Below are 18,202 nucleotides of genomic sequence, written 5' to 3' on the forward strand. Positions count from 1 at the left end.
GGCTGAAATTTGGTACTTAGTCTTCTTTAGGGGTATAAAACTTTCCCCCAGAATTTTGTCGGTATCGGTCCACACCTTCATATAGCCCCCATAGAACGGTACCTCCCGATTTTCGGTATTTTTAAGGTTTTAGCTTCATTATCCTACCAAAATGGCTGAAATTTGGTACGTAGTCTTCTTTAGGGGCATACAACTTTCCCCCAGAATTTTTTTGGTATCGGTCCATGCCTTCATATAGCCTCCATAGAACGGTACCTCCCGATTTTCGGTATTTTGAATGTTGTGGCCTCAATATTCCACCGAAATGGCTGAAATTTGGTATTTAGACTTCGTAGGGGGTACTCAAACTTCCCCTTTAAATTTGTCGGTATAGGTCCACGCCTTCATATAGCCCCCATGGAAAGTTACCTCCCGGTTTTTCGTATTTTGAAGGTTGTGTCTTCAATATTCCACCAAAATGGCTGAAATTTGGTATTTAGTCTTCAATGTGATATAAAACTGTTCGCCAGAAATATGTCTGTACAGGTCCACGCTTTCATATTGCCCCATTTCTGACTAAAATTCGGTATAAGTCGGTATAAGTCCACGTTTCGATATAGCCTCCATAGAACGGTACCTCCCGATTTTCGTAATGCTGAAGATTGTGACGTCAATATCCAACCGAAATGGCAGAAATTCGTTATTTCGTCTTCCAAGTGTTATAACATATTCCAGAAGAGTATTATTAGTATAGGTCCACGTCTTCATATATCCCCATAGAAGCGTACATCTTGATTTTCGGTATTTTTTAAGTTTTAGCCACATTCTCTTACCGAAACATAGGAAATTTTGGTATTTAGTCTTCTTTGAGCCTAAAAACTTTCCGTCAGAAATTTGTCGGTATAGATCGACGTTTTGAAATTGCCCCCATAGAATGGTGCCCCACATTGTTTTACCGAAATTGCTGAAATTTAGTATTAAGTCTTCTTCATACACGAAAGGAAACTAATTATTCTATTTTACTTCAATACAACTTGTGGTGGAGGGTATACCAAGTTCGGCCCGGCCGAACTTAACGCCGTTCTTACCTGTTTTTTTTTACTTTTATAATTATGAGAAATATATGAAAAATACAAAAATATAGTTTTAATTTTACAATAATAATTTATTTAATACTTAATACAGGCATATAAATAAACAGAAATGGCAATCAAACAATTTTTTATAAATATGTAATATATCTTAAGGCTAATGACATGTTTATAATGTGGACTCAACACTTGTTTTTTTTTTTGTAATATGTATTATACTGTGAGGCATTATCATTAAATGGGAACTTTAATTAGGTATACATTGACAATATTATTACTATTATTATGTATTAAATTCATAATTTGAAAGCTTTGGAATAACAACAGGTGTGACTTAACATGTGCTAGATTTTACAGATATTTTTATATATCACAAATTTTTACTTTTTTTTACCTAAAGTGTCATGATATAGTCAGACCAACAAAGGATTTATTTGTCTAAAACATTATTTGAATATAGCAAGTTGAGTCAGCCAATTGTTAATAAAAATATATATGTACATACACATATACATCTACTTCGGCTCACCTTTCAAATTATTGTGGCATACTATGTATGTTAATGGGTATCGAATTACCGATCTTGTGACGTTCATTATTAATTAACAATATTATAATTTTACTAGATACATAACACTATAAATATCACAAATTCGTATCGAAATTTTGTTTAGTTTGTTGTTTTTTTTTTTATAAATTATAACCAAAAAATATTTAACAAATGACATAGACTTAGTCCAACGTTTTACTATATATTTTGCAGTACCTAATAACTTAAGATTTATTTAATTAAATATCTTAATAACTATTGATTGTTAGTGGAATGTACATTTTAATTATATGTAGTTGTTTATTTTTCGCTTATACAATTTTTTGGTCAGTACTTAACATGCAATTGTTCGTTTATTTGTGTGCTGGGACAAAATGATTTGATTTTTTTTTAATTCTCCATAAATGTTGATATAATTTCAGCCAGTGATGTATATGTTCCAATTACTAAACCTAATACACCAACAATTATCAATATAGAGTTGCCTGTGAAGATATAAAATAGATTAAATATTTATTTTTAACAGAGAAATCAATAAGAAAGAATTGTTTTGTGAGATGTGTATTACTTATTATTTGTCAAGTAATTCATCCTAATCTCACATTTGCTGTTATAAATTTTAAAACAATATGTTTTTTAAGGTAGAGGTAATTAAAATTGATTTGCTTTCGAACAAGTAAAAAAGTGTCAGTCGCCTTTGCCGACAGCCTACATAAATTGTAACTTTCATCTACGGACAGATCGATGTATTTTGGGACTCTTCAGAATTTTGTGGCCCTTTTTGAACATTTGAACTGGTCGACGAAAATGTAGATTAGGATTAAAGTTCACAAGTGTTGCGGAGGGGTTTCTTAAAGGAATGGAACGACATAGTCCAGTATGGAAGTAGATCTTAATTTTAGAGTCATACCTTTTGATATCGCGCCCACTAGTCATTTCACTGGGTCATCGTATAACTTTTGAACCAGTATGCCAACAAGCATGTTCACGGACCAGGACCACAACGAACAGCAAAGGACCAAAGGATCTTCGAACAGACCCTAAACTGCAAAATATTAGGAGATCCCAAGTTTGGACGAATTTAGTGATATTTTTTAATTATTGGAGGGAAGTACCGGAAGTTGTTGTCCATCATCGAACTGAGACTAAGTTTGGACAAAAAAAATCGAAAAATTTATGTCGACAAATTTGATTTCGATTGAAATAAATATTCTCTAAACACATTAAATTTTTATTATCCAGTATTATTTTTGCCAATTTGCAGCGGTAATATGCCAAGTTAAGTCGAGGAAGTTGAGATTTGTATGTGGTACCTTATAAACGAAACAAGTAAAAAAGTATCAGTCAGCTTTGCTGACAGAGATATACCCTCAGCCTGTGTATATTGAAACAATTTTTCCCAAAAACGTATGTATGTATTTAGGGGGTTTTAAAAATGTTGGATGTATGAACCGACAAAAATGTTGATTAGGATTAAAGATCAAAAGTTTTGCGAAAGAGATACTTAAAGGAGTGGATCGACATTAAACATTATGGAAGTGGATCTCCAGCCATTACAAATGGTGCCATAGGGGGTTTTTACAACCTTCGGGCTGTTTGCTCAAGAAGTATGGACTTGCCCCTGAAAAAAAATTTACCATCGTAAGTGAGGCAGCGAATGCAAGTTGCTTCAAAAAAAATCAAAGTGATTCGATTGCAGGTCTTAAAGTGAACTTATCCGAAATTTTGTGTGGGAGGTACCGGATGGAGTGGACAAATATAGTTCATATTTGAACCTAATCTATCTCTGGTAGATATATTACGATGTGTAAAGTATGGACCAATTCGGCCACTCCCTTCAAGAGTTACCGTAAGAACAATTTTTCCGAACATTTTTTAACTTTTGTGGGGGAGGTACCTGAAGGAGTGGACCGATATGGCTTGTCTTCAAACTTAAACTATGTTTGGACGAAATATTACTAAGGCAAAATTTTGGACCGAATCGGCAGATCCGTTCGAGAGTTATCTTGCGCTCCAACCACCTCACAAGGTGTCATAGGTTTTTTTTGCCACTTTCAGGCTATTTTCTCAGGAAGTGTGGACTTGCCCCTGATGAAACTTGTACCGTCGTATGGGGGGCAGTGAATACAAGTTGCTAAAACAAAAATCTAAGCTATTCGAGAGCAGGTCCTAAACTGAACTTATCCCAAATTTTGTGTGGGAGGTACCCGAAGGAGTGGACCGATTAAGTCCATATTGGAAACTCATCTAAGTCTGGTAGACACTTCACGATTAGGAAAGTATGGTCCAAATCGGTTACTTCCTTCAAGAGTTATCGTAAGTACAAATTTTCCGAACTTTTCTGGGGGAGGTACCGGAAGGTGTGGACCGATATAACCCATCTTCGAACTTAAACTAAGTTTGCACAAAATATTACGAAAGCCAAATTTTGGATCGAATCGATTGATCCGTTCGACAGTTATCGTGCGCTCCAGCCAGCCAGACAGACAGACAGACGGACAGACAGACGGACGGACATTGCTCAATCGACTCCAAATTGTCTAAAACACATTTCGTCCAAACATACTTGGGGTCTAAAACCATTATTTCGATGAGGCACATTTTGCCCTTATGAAAGTGTATATACCCTCCTTAGCATAAATGCTGAGGGTATAAAAAAGATCCGCAAAGCATTCGTAGCTTATAAGTGAAATTATAAAAAAAACTAAGAGTTGATGGCATTGACAATATATATTTACGAAAAAAAAAACATTCAAACTTCGTTTTCTAAGTTCCTTAAAAATAAGTTCTTTGTATATGACTTTTTGTGCTATTTTTAATATCATTGCTATAAATTTATGTTGAGTTTTAATAATGTTGGCACCTTAAGGGCAGGTCCATATTTTTTTCAAAATACAGGGGAAAGTCTCTACTTTACGATAAAAAGAAATCCAGCTGCCACCATCTGCCACCCTGTAAGTTATTCCCCTTATACCACGCCTGTAAAATCGCCAAAATTTCGAAAATCGGGAGATACGTTTATGTGGGAGCTATACCGAAAGGTGGACCTATATTGAACATTTTTTGCAAGGAGGTATGGTGTTCCCTCAGAACTTAAAATGCAAAATTACAGCCAAATCAGTTGGAAAATTTGGCTAAAATCGCAAAAATACCGAATATCGGAAGGTACGTTTATATGGGAGCTATACCTAAACTTCGACCTATATTGAAAATTTTTTGCACGGACGTACATATGATCTTCCCTCCGAAGTCAAAATACAAAATTACAGCCAACTCGGTTAGAAAATCTGGCTAAAATCCTCAAAATATCGAATATAGGGAGGTACGTTTATACGTGGACCTATAGTGAAGATTTCCTGCAAGGTGGTATGTTGTTCCCTCAGAACACAAAATGCAAAATTACATCCAAATCGACTGGAAAATTTGGCTAAAATGTCAAAATATAAAAAATCTGGGGGTGGCTTTATATGGGGGCTACACACAAATGTGGACCTACATCCATTAAATTTATTTTTCTCCGTTTTGGGCTCGTTATAAAACTATGTTTAAAATTTCGAGGCGTTAAATCGATTAGAACTATTTTTGGCACTCCTTTCATACAAGTGGGACCACTGTGCAGTGAATGGAAGGTTCTTCAACAAAAATCAAAGTGATTGGGGAGCAGGTCTTAAAGTGAACTTATTCGAATTTTTATGTGGGAGGTACCCGAAGAAGTGAACAAATATAGTCCATATTCAAACCTGATCTATATCTGGTAGACATATTAGGATGCGTAAAGTATGGACCAAATCGGTCAGTCTCTTCAAGAGTTATCGTGCGCTCCAAACAATAGACACGGTGTCATGGGGTTTTTTTTGCAACTTTGAGGCTATTTTCTTTTCTTTTATTTCTCAAGAGTTATTGTGCGCTCAATTTTTCCGAACATTTTTGAACTTTTGTGGGGGAGGTACTTGACCTTATCATCGAACTTAAATTAAGTTTGAACAAAATATTAGGATGGCCAAATTTTTGGCCGAATCGGCAGATCCGTTCGAGAGTTATCTTGCGCTCCAAACAATAGACACGGTGTCATGGGGGGTTTTTTGCAACTTTCAGGTTATTTTCTTTTCTTTTATTTCTCAAGAGTTATTGTGCGCTCAATTTTTCCGAACATTTTTGAACTTTTGTGGGGGAGGTACTTGACCTTATCATCGAACTTAAATTAAGTTTGAACAAAATATTAGGATGGCCAAATTGTGGACCGAATCGGCAGATCCGTTCGAGAGTTAACTTGCGCTGCAAACAATAGACACGGTGTCATGAGGTTTTTTTGGAACTTTCAGGCTATTTTCTTTTATTTCTCAAGAGTTATCGTGCGCTCAATTTTTCCGAACATTTTTGAACTTTTGTGGGGGAGGTACTTGACGTTATGATCGAACTTAAATTAAGTTTGAACAAAATCTTAGGATGGCCAAATTTTGGACAGAATCGGAAGATCCGTTCCAGAGTTATCTTGCGCTCCAAACAATAGACACGGTGTCATAGGGGTTTGTTTTTGCAACTTTCAGGTTATTTTCTTTTCTTTCTCAAGAGTTATTGTGCGCTTCATTTTTCGAAAAATTTTCAACTTTTGTGGCGGAGGTACTTGACCTTATCATCGAACATAAATTAAGTTTGAACAAAATATTAGGATGACCAAATTTTGGACCAAATCGGCAGATCCGTTCGAGAATTGTCTTGCGCTCCAAACAATAGACACGGAGTCATAGGGGGTTTTTTTTGCAACTTTCAGGCTATTTTCTTTTCTTTCTCAAGAGTTGTAGTGCGCTCAATTTTTCCGAACATTTTTGAACTTTTGTGGTGGTGGTACTTGACCTTATCATCGAACTTAAATCAAGTTTGAACAAAATATTAGGATGGCCGAATTTTGGACCGAATCGGCAGAACCGTTCGAGAGTTATCTTGCGCTCCAAACAATAGACACGGTGTCATGGGGGGTTTTTTTTTTGCAACTTTCAGGCTATTTTCTTTTCTTTCTCAAGAGTTATTGTGCGCTCAATTTTCCGAAAATTTTTAAATTTTTTGTGGGGGAGGCACTTAACCTTATCATCGAACTTAAATTAAGTTTGAACAAAATCTTAGGATGGCCAAATTTTGGACAGAATCGGCAGATCTGTTCGAGAGTTATCTTGCGCTCCAAACAATAGACACGGTGTCATGTGGGGGTTTTTTTGCAACTTTCAGGCTATTTTCTCAGGAAGAAACTTGTACCGTCGTATGGGGGGCTGTGAATACAAGTTGCTACAACAAAAATCAAAGCGATTCGAGAGCAGGTCCTAAACTGGACTTTTCCGAAATTTTGTGTGGGAGGTACCCGAAGGAGTAGACCGATTGAGTCCATATTTGAGCCTCATCCATGTCTGCTTGAAGATTTACGATGTGGAAAGTATAGACTCTATGATCTGACTACACATGTATGTGTAATGAATGATCATAACAAATTTAGTTAGGATATGGCTAGATACTTCGATTTCAAGCGTTAATTCAGTCAATTTTATCAGAGCAGGAGTAGCTGCCATCATTAGAGTATTTAGGACCATGCCAAAACCATGGATGTTAGGACTCGTATGTCAGATATATATTCACTGGACAATAGCCGTAGACTATCCCCACATTTTCACATACAATATCAAGAACCTATGACTTATCCTGATGTCGATATTTTAGTTTATGGTACAAAAATACGTAATTTTTCAAAGTCCGATCTGGGTTATCAATATTTTCCCTATATATGTATATTCACCATAGATATTTCAGAAACAGTTTGGATCTAGCACACATAATCTATTGAAAAAATTTATTATCAAAAAACTTCAATAAAATATATTTTGTGACCGCAGATAACGAAAATGTGAATAAAAACGGTAGAATATGGTCCTAAATCATATATAAAAAGCGAAAGCTTCTGGAGATGTTAAATATAATAGCTACAAATTTCTTTTGTTCAGAGACTCATAATGAAATTTGATTTGGAACATTTCACCTTTTGACACAACCCCCAAAAAGGGAGATATTTTAGGAGATTTTGACTCAGTATGGAATAAATTTTAATTAAGAGTCTAAAAGTTTAAGAAATAATTTCTACCTATAATATATAATTTTGTAACGTCATTTTCTTAACAAAGTATTTTTCTCAGATATATAGTTTGTTCTGGGACTTACAATGAAATTTTGTGTAGAATATTTCTTTTTTTAACACCTTTCGTCTAGAATTATATTTCATGTTACTTTCATGCATCAACTCGAAAAAAGAACAAAACAAATTTATTCAAAAAAAAAAAAAAAAAAAAATATTTGAGTCTTTTGCTGGCAAACTTGATGTATATGGCGAATAACAAAATTCCTTTACAATTCCATTTGAAAAAAATTAAAAATTTTTTTTACGAGCACATCTACGATTTTTGGTACAGAGGTAAAGGAAAAAAATCCGGTTTCAAATCTGCTCGCGTTCACGAAATTGGCCAATGCGCGCAAAAGTTATAGCGGTTTTTATTCTCATATAAAGAAAAAATATTTAAAAATATCTTTTTTGTTGTTATGAGAAAATGTATGCATAAATCGTTAACAGCAGTCCATATCAATTCGTAGATGTTTAAATAGTTATTAAATTTATTATTATTTTCGCGGAAAGTCAACAAATAATAAAAAAAATTTGAAGTAAATCCAAATTATCCTGTCCCAGAATCCGTACAAACCCTCAAAAATAAATTATATATGCGGAATCTAGACAATGCGTAGAAAAATATGATACCAAATTTATAGAGATTGGGTACATAAATTGCATATTATAGCAACAACAAAAGAGAAAAACTTATTGTTGGAAAATATTGTTGCAAATATTTTTTTGGTTTGATTCTAAAAATTAGAAAAAATATTTGGGAGTTCTCCAAATATTTTGCTAAAATCCCATAGAATAATGAATGTATACAGTTAAAACTTCATCAAAAAATATGGTTTACCATCGCGAGAGTTTAACTGATTACTGTGATAACTTATAAGGGTAGGAAATTAAGAGTAATATTGAAATTACAATCATTCAATTAATATTATAATTAAAAAGCCTGTTATTCGCGAATTAGTTAAAGTCGGTTGATGCGCATCCGTTTTTGGATACAGCGAATCAATCTCTGTCAAAATTTATGCATATTTCGATGTTTCACTCAGGGGCCATTGTGTGCCACCAGTTGCATCATACACTGCAAAAAACCTTAAAGTTGGTGAAAGTCGCGCAATGTGCATACGATTTTGATGCGCATCCGGTTTCGTCAGCGCCTATCAAAAATACGTCCAAATATACCAATTTTAATTAGATTCTTCAAGAACCGCGGATGTGCCTCCACATTCTATTTTTGGTGAAAAACCCATATTACACGCGAATCTCAGTAATTTATGACACGCGTTTTCGCAAATATTATAATCGCGTATAAAGGATTCCATTTAGTTAAAAAATTTCAAGGAAATTGAATGGCACTTGTAAATTTTAAACGCAAAAAATAGATTTTTTAAAAAAAATCACACATCAAATATTGGCTTTTAGACTCCAATTACTAGGATGCTGTAAGGAGCACACTCATGAGATATGCATTAAACGACGTAGAATCAAGAGTTTTATAATCCTAATGTGAGTTTTGAATATTATCTTGTTGCGCGTCCGAATTATTAAAACAATTCAAAAAACCCCGAAATTCCGGCTTCAAAATGTTAGCATCAATTTTAGGTGGATGCAGTGGATATATCGAAAAATGATACACTAGTATCATATTGCCCATGAAGTATTCTTTGAGTCTTTCTTTGGGCATATGTCTATAAAATGTAAGGTTAAGCCTAAAATCGGAAGGGAGCATAAAAAAACTTGTTGGCTTCAACCCATTTTTACCTATTTTTCTACATTGATGCCAACACAGCTTCCACGTAAATTAATTTTAATGGTCGACCTTATGGGATTCCTCCTAAAACACTTCAGTTTAAAGAATGTATATCATACTATATAGAATATGTTAACAGTTCGCGAATTCTGAAAGGGTGAAACCCGGATTCATCGATTGTAAAAAATTTTTGTTTTTCGCCATATATACTATATATGTCGCAAATGATTAGTTGGATTTGTTACAAGCAGAAAAACAAACTTAGTATACCCTCCATACTATGGTGGAGGTTATAATGATAATATAAGTTGGTCATACTTAAAAATATCGAAAATCGACAGGTACCGTTCTATGGGGGCTATATGAGAAGTTGACCTATACCGACCAATTTCAGATGGAAATTTGTATACCCTCACCGAAGCCCGAATAAACATTTTCAGCAATTTCGATGGATTATTTTAGTCACAACCTTCAAAATACCAAAAAATCGGGAGGTACTCCTCTATGGGGGCTATGTGAAAGTGTGGACCTATACCGAAAAATGAGAGGTGAAAAGTTTTATACCCCCAACGAAGACTAAATACCTAATTTCAGCCATTCTGTGGGATATTGTGGCCTCAACCTTCAAAATACAGAAAATCGGGAGTTACAGTTCTATGGCTGTTATGTGAAAATATGGACCAATATAGCTCACTTTCAATACCAAATACAAAAGCTCAATCTTAAAAATTTTGAGCTGTATCTTGATTTCAACAGATGGACGGACGGACCTGGTTATGTCGACTTAGAATTTCATGCTGATGAAGAAAGTATGTACTTTATAGGGTCTCCGACGAATATTTCGATGTGTTATAAACGGAATGACAAATTTAATTATACCCTTCATATTTTGGTGGAGGGTATAATGATAATATGCGTTAGCCATACTCACTGAGAATCAACCAAACTTTAGCCTTTCCATGTGTATTGTACCAATGTGTAGAGATTTGTATAAGAGCCGGGAAGGCCAAGCCCAAGGCAGACAAACACAAAGCACCAAATAGAGAAATAAAAAGTTCCAGATTGGGTATGGCTACGGCCAATAAAACTGAAAATCAAATAAAAAAATCCAATTTCAAATCACTCAAAATCAAATCAAAGAAATACTTACACGTAACTAAAACCAATAGAGTTCGAACAACATATTCCCAGAAGATTTGGGAACGTTGGGGTCCCAATTTACGGGCGACATAATCATTCCAGGTAATATCGATGGCCACATAACATGCCAAACCATGGGTTATGAAAATGGCAAATGCCAGCATACCTTTGACGCATTGTGATAAGCTGTGGGAGGATATAATAAAATATTATTTTTATTTGTGATTTTTATTTACATTTACTAGTTTACTTACATTTCTTTGGCGGGTAAATTAAGCGTAATGGAACCTTCAATCTCATCACCATAATTAAGATAACCGAAGAGACCCATACCAACATAGAGGAATACAATTAGAATCATGGAAGTATTTAAAACACCACAGGAACCACCAAATTTCTTGGGTGTCTTCATTTCATTCTCAAGGGGAAGAATAACGCCAATAGCTGTGGAGGAGTATGGAAATCCCCTTAAATACATTTGCTTGCATTTTGAATTAGTTGAATTAATTACTAACCCTCTAATGCGAATAGTACTGTTCCGAAGAATAATGGAAATCCACTGACCGGAGCAAAGGCCTCTTTACCTTCAGTACTAATTGGTTCACGAAAGATATAATAACAGATTATGCCGAAAGAAACCATTGTTATGGCATTGGCCAGTGTGGAAAATGGTGCTAAATATTTTAAATTTCGTACGTAATTGATTAAAATCAATGGCAACAAAATGATCACCATGCACAGGCGTACATCCACTGGTGTTTCCAGATAATAATCTGCCACCGATTTAATATTCGATGCCACGAATACCACATAAACACAGCATGTGCCCAGTTGATAGATAAGCAAAAAGGTGTTCACTAAATTACCAATGTAGGGAGCACACTTACGGAATGCTGCTGGACCCTCATTCATGGCCTCTTCGGCAACTTTGGGATAGCTCATACTGGGGATCTGTGGTTGAATATAAAAATTAAAGATGTCAAGTCATTGTTTTGCTACAATTGTCAATTTTACATACATTTCTTCGCTTGCACAATTCATATTCGGCCTTTACCAGCTGATGTATGCAATATGTGCAGATGGCACCAATTAAAATTGTACCAATGCTGCCCAAAACATAGCCAGAATTTTTGAAGGCATTAGGCATGGCCAAAATGCCGGTTCCTAGTGAACCTTTTAAAAAATGGAACATTGTCTCCGCATTCCTGAAAAAAGTTAATAATTGCAATTAATTTTTGTTTTCCCCCAAAAAAAACTTTTGTTGGAAAAAAAACTTACGTGGTGGGATGTTCCACTTGCCGATGTTGAAATGGATCATATTCGTCGATACCATTTGATTTCACAACATATTTATCACCCTTCTCCGCCAACTCCAGCGAATATTTCTTGGATGGTTTTTCCGACACATCTGGAACATATGCCGCATTAGTATGTCCATTTTTAGTCATTCTATCGAACGTAACACCTTGACCAGACTACTGCCGATCGCCTTGAATAAAGGAAGCACGTCAACACTCTTAGGTTTTGTTGATCGCAATGTTTTTTCTGCTTTATCCCCAAAAGAAATGAGGACACACAAAAGAGTACCCAAACGACGACGGGTGAGCGCTATAATGTACGAAATAGAAATAATTAAATAATTAACATATTTTTCAAATATTCTTTTTGCATTTTACATGAACTGAAATTATAAATAAAATCAAAGAAGACACCAACTAGACAATCAACTACCGCATCGCATAGATAGTCATTGATCCTATTGCACAGTGTTTTGCGTATAATATAAAGTGAAAGTGAATATTTGGGATCGGGTAGTTGACAAGAAAATGTACTTTGTTTCTGCAGTGAATAAATACCTAAGAATAATGCTAATTAGCCACATGCATTTCTTAGCCTCGCTGATAACATTAGGTCTCATATTATTGAGATAAAAAGCGAATTGGGCTTGTTCGTAAAAAATAGTTTTTTTCGTTATTTCAAATTGAACATTGTTCCTTGTAGACTGCGATAATTTAAAACAAGTAAGATGGGCGTTATGTTCGGCCGGATCGAAGTTTTTATATCCACCACCACGAGTTGTATTGAAGTAAAATAGAAAGAATTAAGTTCTTACGCAACGTCAAGGCTTATTACTAGAAGAAATGGAATGTGGTAACTGAGGAATTTCACTTTCTTGAGGCATCGATGTTTTCTAACCATTCAGAATCCAAAATAATATTTTACCTTCAAAGTACGTAAAATCTGAATGTACCTTCATGTTGGCTATATATCGAAATATGAACCTATATTGTGTATTTTCTACGTGGAGGTATTCTTCCCATTGAGAATCCAAAATACCAAGTCACTACAGTAGACAAATCCTTTCGATATGAAATTACAGCAATTTCGAGAGAAACCGAGCCGACTACTAGGTCGGAAAATATAGCTAACGTCGACAGGAACCGCGATATGGTGGTTCTGACCTCTTAGAACCTTAAATGTCGAAAAACATCTATTACTGTGTGAAAAAAATAGCTTAAGTCCTCAAAAAAAAAAGGAATGTATTGTTGTATGGGGCTTAGTCCGGGGCGATTTGTATGGAAGGAAAAAAACCTTAATGGGCTCTTCGCGTTTCTGATGCCTGTAATTGAACTGAGCAAAAAAAAGTCCACTGGACCATAGATCTACTGTGAAAATCGAGCCTCCCGCTTTCGACTTTAAGTTTGTTATCCACGTTTTTTTGACATTTTGGCATGTAACGGCTAAACCATTGAGATTTTCGATCCAACACGCAGACTAAAATTGTAGCCAAGGCAGCAATTAAGAACTCTCGAATACATCGCAAAATCAATGGAATGCTCCTTCAGGCGGTTCTGGCCTTGAGAAGGTGCAAACTTTTCAGAAAATGTCGAAAATTGGCACTGTGCTACAAAAGTTGACCAGAAAAAATTCAAGCATTCTGATGCAAAATTCTATCGCGTTGGGATCCATGAAGAACGAAAATGCATTTAGTTCGTTTGGGTCACTTTGTTTTATTTTTTTATAACGGTAAACGTAGTGAAAATCTGGGTTTCTTACATTTTCAAAATTTAAACGGGCATATCCTCTTTTTTCACAACGGATTTCTATTGATCCTTATTCCGTTTAAAGGCGTGAATTATATCTTTCGAACAAGTTCTTATTTTTTAAATCGGTTAACAAATGGCTAAGTTATAGTGGTTTAAGCCTGAAAAACCCCACAAAAAAACTATAATTGAATTTCTCATAATTTTCAAAAATATAATGTGTTTTTGTTTTGTTCAATATTAATTTTGAAAATTGTGAGAAATTCAGTTATAATTTTTTGTGGGGGTTTTCAGACATAAACCACTATAATACAGTCAAAAATAGAAATTGAAAAAGCAAAAATTCCCACAAAGCTGAATTTTGGTGGAGAGCTAGTTATTTGGGGTTAAAGGTCAAATTTGTTAGGTTTTCGGAATTTATTTTGAAAACGGTGGGTTTAATCAAAAACTGACTAGAGTAAATATTGTATGCGGAAAAATTATCTACATGTATCGTCTTTATATTTTTTCCAAGAAAGAACCATTATTGAGATATAGCGGTTCTAAACAAGTAAGCCAAGGCTATAGTCGGATGGGCCGACCATGTGATACCCTACACCTTTACCACTGAGAATCAGCTTTTCACAAATCAAAATTTCTTTATGGAACAAATAAACTTATTGTAAAAAATAACTTTGTGGATTCTGGTACCGTATCACACCAAGCTTAAATAATAATGATTTTACCTGGCTAGGGAATCATTTTGCAAAAAGGTGGCAAAGCGACCCATGCTGCAACGTATGTATAAAAATCCAATTGGACAATTAAAACGTTAGTGCACCATGTAATTTGCAATAAAGCAAAAACTGGGAATAAGAAAATGTGGTTATCCACACAAAACACATTGTATATTAAGCAGTGGGCCCGTTATCTAACAGACTCGTTATTGCAATTTGCATCAAAAGGAAAGGTCAGTAGTTCTTTTTCCATATGTAGGCTACTTTGCCGGTATATGTCATCCAGGAAATAAAATATAGACCTAAAATATTTTTATTTTATTTTTCATACAAAAGTAATGGTTCATTTCACCCGCTAAATAATATCAGATTATCATCCAAATTGTAGACATCTTTTTCTACCTAAAATCTTACCTCGTGCAAAGTTTCGTGATTATTGAGCTACAATTGCGACCTCCAGCGTGCTTTTGATTGCACTACAAACAAATAAGTGGGTATATTTGTCAGTAACTCTGTTATCTTATCATGTACACCAACACAAGCTGTGTTCCTTTACTTACCTGTGGTTACCATTTTTAACCTGCAAAGCGTTCCTTAACCCCGAAAAGTGGCAAAACAGGAAGCAATTTTTAAGAGAGTGAGAGTGGAGAGAGAGCGGAAATGGCTTTCTCTTCTACCACAGGCTACCAGCAAAATTTATGCAGGTAAAAAATGGCAGAACTGATTTTTCGACTTTTGTTTGACGATTATTTCACAATGAAAAAGAAAATGGACGAAAAACAGAAGAAAAAGTCGAACGCTGACAAAACTAAATTAAAAACTGTGAAATAAAAGACGAAAATTTATTTTTTATGTTTCTTTTTGACATTGCTGCCAGATCTACCATTTACCGTTCCTTTACTTTTCTGGTAAAAATGTTCATGAGAGAGCAATTTTGAGAAAATTTGACATTTTTCTCATTTACCACCCTTACCATTAAAAAAGTAAAGGAACAAAGCTACACTTGACATCAATAGAAAGGTCAAGCGTTCCTCCTCCAAGTATTACTTACTTGCCCGGAATGTCTCTTTTTTACCAAAACAAACTTATTATACCCTTTCCACATAGTGGTGTGGGGTATAAAAACACAGTATTTATATGCACATATAAGGGAAATATGCACATATTCATGTAAAACGGCTAAAGTAACCGAGGTAACCGAGTCTGCCCCCCCCCCCCCCCCCTCAAAATATATGTTTCCTTGAAGAGCGAAATTATACCTACCTCTTTAAAAAATTAAACAAATTAAGTCGACTTAGTAAATTTTGAGTTATTAATGTCACGTAGTTGTACTTTTTGAGAGCTTTCGACATCACTTTTCCGTTTTTTGAAATAAAAAAACGTTCCGTTACTGATAAACTACTGGTCTGTTCTCGAACTGCAAGAATCCACTAATTTTTACTATTTTTTCCGATAACATAAAGGAAGAAATGCTATCGTAGTAAAAAATAGTAACTTCTTGCAGGTTCTGGAACAAAGCATACGTAAGTGGGCCTTTTTATAAAATAATTTTCATAATAGACTTATCATCTGGACATAAGCAAAAACGTCTTATACGTACATAACGCTGTTCTCTAGAACACTGATGAAAAAGGCCAACATTAACACAATTTTTTTCTTTTCCTCTTCGCTTGCTACGTTGGTTAACAACTACAAAGCACGAAACACACGTGTTTTACGTATTACACCATGCACACAGCTCTTTATTATAAACCAGCATTCCGCAGCTACGAGAGCCCTGTTGTTACTCTCGTTGACAAGAATCCTCTCCATACATAAAAAATATGTTTTAGCATAAAAAATATGTTGGTACCCAAACAAATAAAATTGAGATATGTTACAAACATATATTTCTTTGGACACAAACAAATTATGTTTGGATCCAAACATATATTTTTTTGCAATCAGTCCCAAACAAATATTTGTTTGGATCCAAACATATTTCTAACATATATTTTTCTACGTGTAGGGACCTCTAACAACTGCTAATAAAATGTAACGAACGTAGCGCCTTTTTCACGACTTCATTTGGACTGCATCCGGATGCTGTTAAAATGTGACAAATGGATGTCAATCGTTAGATCGCATCTATATGCTGTTAAAATGTAAGGAATTGAAGTGAATTTTCATGACTCTGTTTGAATTGCATCAAAATAACTAGTCTACATTGTACTAATTCCAATTAATTTTGCTGGGTAGTTTGCCGAGTACACAACTATTGATTTCTGAGATATTTATTCAACCATATTTTATGTCAAAGGAGGATTCGATGTCTATGATTTGTTGCCTGTATTAATTTTTAATGTTTTTCTTAATTAGAGTTTATTCTTTGAATAAAATATCAGAAATTATGTCAACTATACCATACCTACTCTACAATACTGTGCGTTGATGTACAACACGACATAAATATTCAAAACAATTTTATTATCGTACATTGACGTTAGAGAATTTCTGAAGAGAAGTACAAAAACGCTTGCTAATGCACTTTCAATGTGTTCTCTATACAATATGTATACGTAGTTCACCACTTTTGTGTGTGTGTTTCTCTCCAACCGTAGCATTTTCCCATCGAGAGCAGAAAATGTTTAGGAAATTGTGTATTCATCTTTTAATTTATTTTTGAATGTACAAGAAATGATCGGATAGGAGTGTGGTGATATGTTATTTGGTCAGGATGAGTGCGGCGACGATGACAAGAAGGGACAAGAAGGTTCGATGCACAATGTGTAGTTCAACGATTTCTAAGGTGCCTGCCATTGCCATTGTAGCTTTGTTGGTTGGCTGGCAAACAGTTTTGGCATTGACAAGTGAAAATTACCCAGTACCCTCTTGGCCTACTAAATTTATATTTGAGGCGCTATCATTAGTGTTTTTGTTTGTTCGTTTGTTTGTTGACTTCTTCGTCGTTCTATTTCACGTTTACTACGAGTGTTTCAATGATCAATGCCAATGTTATGAGGCAGCACGAGTTTGTATTTGTTCAGAGATTCCCAAATGGGAAAATTTGTTGAAAGCTATAATAATAAAGGTAAAGGGGAAGTATGTCCGTTTTTTTGTATAGGAAAAATGTCATACTAGGTCCGTTCTATAACTTCGCAAGTAAAAAGTAGTTTCAAGTACTTGCAAGCCCTTTCGGTTCTTTTTTATTGAACAAGTTTGTTATCGGACAGCATTTTGTAAAAGTTTGTACAAATTTTTGAGTTATCGAACATGCCTACTATATACAAAGTGTATACTATAAACAAATAAGAGTGGAGTTAAGTTCGGCCTGGCCGAACTTGTTATGCCCTCCACCACGATTTGTATTGAAGTAAAATGGAACAATTAGTTTCCTTTCGTTTATGAAGAAGACTAAATACAAAATTTCAGCATGTTCGGTAAAACAATGTGGCAAACCTTCAAAATACCAAAATTCGGGAGGCACCGTTCCATGGGGCTATATAAAACGTCGATATATACCTACAAATTTCTGGCGGAAAGTTTTTATACTCAAAGAAGATTAAATAACAATTTTCCGATATTTCGGTAAGACCTTCAAAATACCGAAAATCAAGAGATACGCTTTAATGAGGGATATAGGAACACGCGGACCTATACTGATAATTATATTCTGGAATATTTTATAACCCCATAGAAGACTAAATAACAAATTTCAATCTTTCCGTGGGATATTGACGTCATAACCTTCAGAATTACGAAAATTGGGAGGTACCGTTCTATGGGGGTTATATGAAGC

General features: G+C 34.9%; 1 protein-coding gene across 4 annotated transcripts in view; it reads right to left on the minus strand.

Annotated features, from left to right (window-relative positions):
- Positions 1-1,123: 1,123 nt before the first annotated feature.
- LOC141403711 (proton-coupled amino acid transporter-like protein acs) overlaps positions 1,124-18,202 on the minus strand; it is a 60,189-nt gene continuing 43,110 nt past the window's right edge. For all 4 annotated transcript variants that reach the window (XM_073986542.1, XM_073986541.1, XM_073986539.1 and 1 more), the window contains 7 exons: positions 11,943-12,272; positions 11,683-11,869; positions 11,180-11,615; positions 10,919-11,108; positions 10,675-10,850; positions 10,456-10,611; positions 1,124-2,105 (listed from right to left, as the gene is read on the minus strand). In XM_073986542.1, coding sequence (XP_073842643.1) covers positions 2,011-2,105; positions 10,456-10,611; positions 10,675-10,850; positions 10,919-11,108; positions 11,180-11,615; positions 11,683-11,869; positions 11,943-12,112 — 1,410 coding nt within the window. In that variant the 5' untranslated portion in view covers positions 12,113-12,272 and the 3' untranslated portion in view covers positions 1,124-2,010. The remainder of the gene's footprint in view (positions 2,106-10,455; positions 10,612-10,674; positions 10,851-10,918; positions 11,109-11,179; positions 11,616-11,682; positions 11,870-11,942; positions 12,273-18,202) is intronic.

Source organism: Musca autumnalis, unplaced genomic scaffold, assembly GCF_047663935.1.
Source record: "Musca autumnalis isolate F117 unplaced genomic scaffold, ASM4766393v1 scaffold_4, whole genome shotgun sequence".
Classification (NCBI taxonomy): domain Eukaryota; kingdom Metazoa; phylum Arthropoda; class Insecta; order Diptera; family Muscidae; genus Musca; species Musca autumnalis.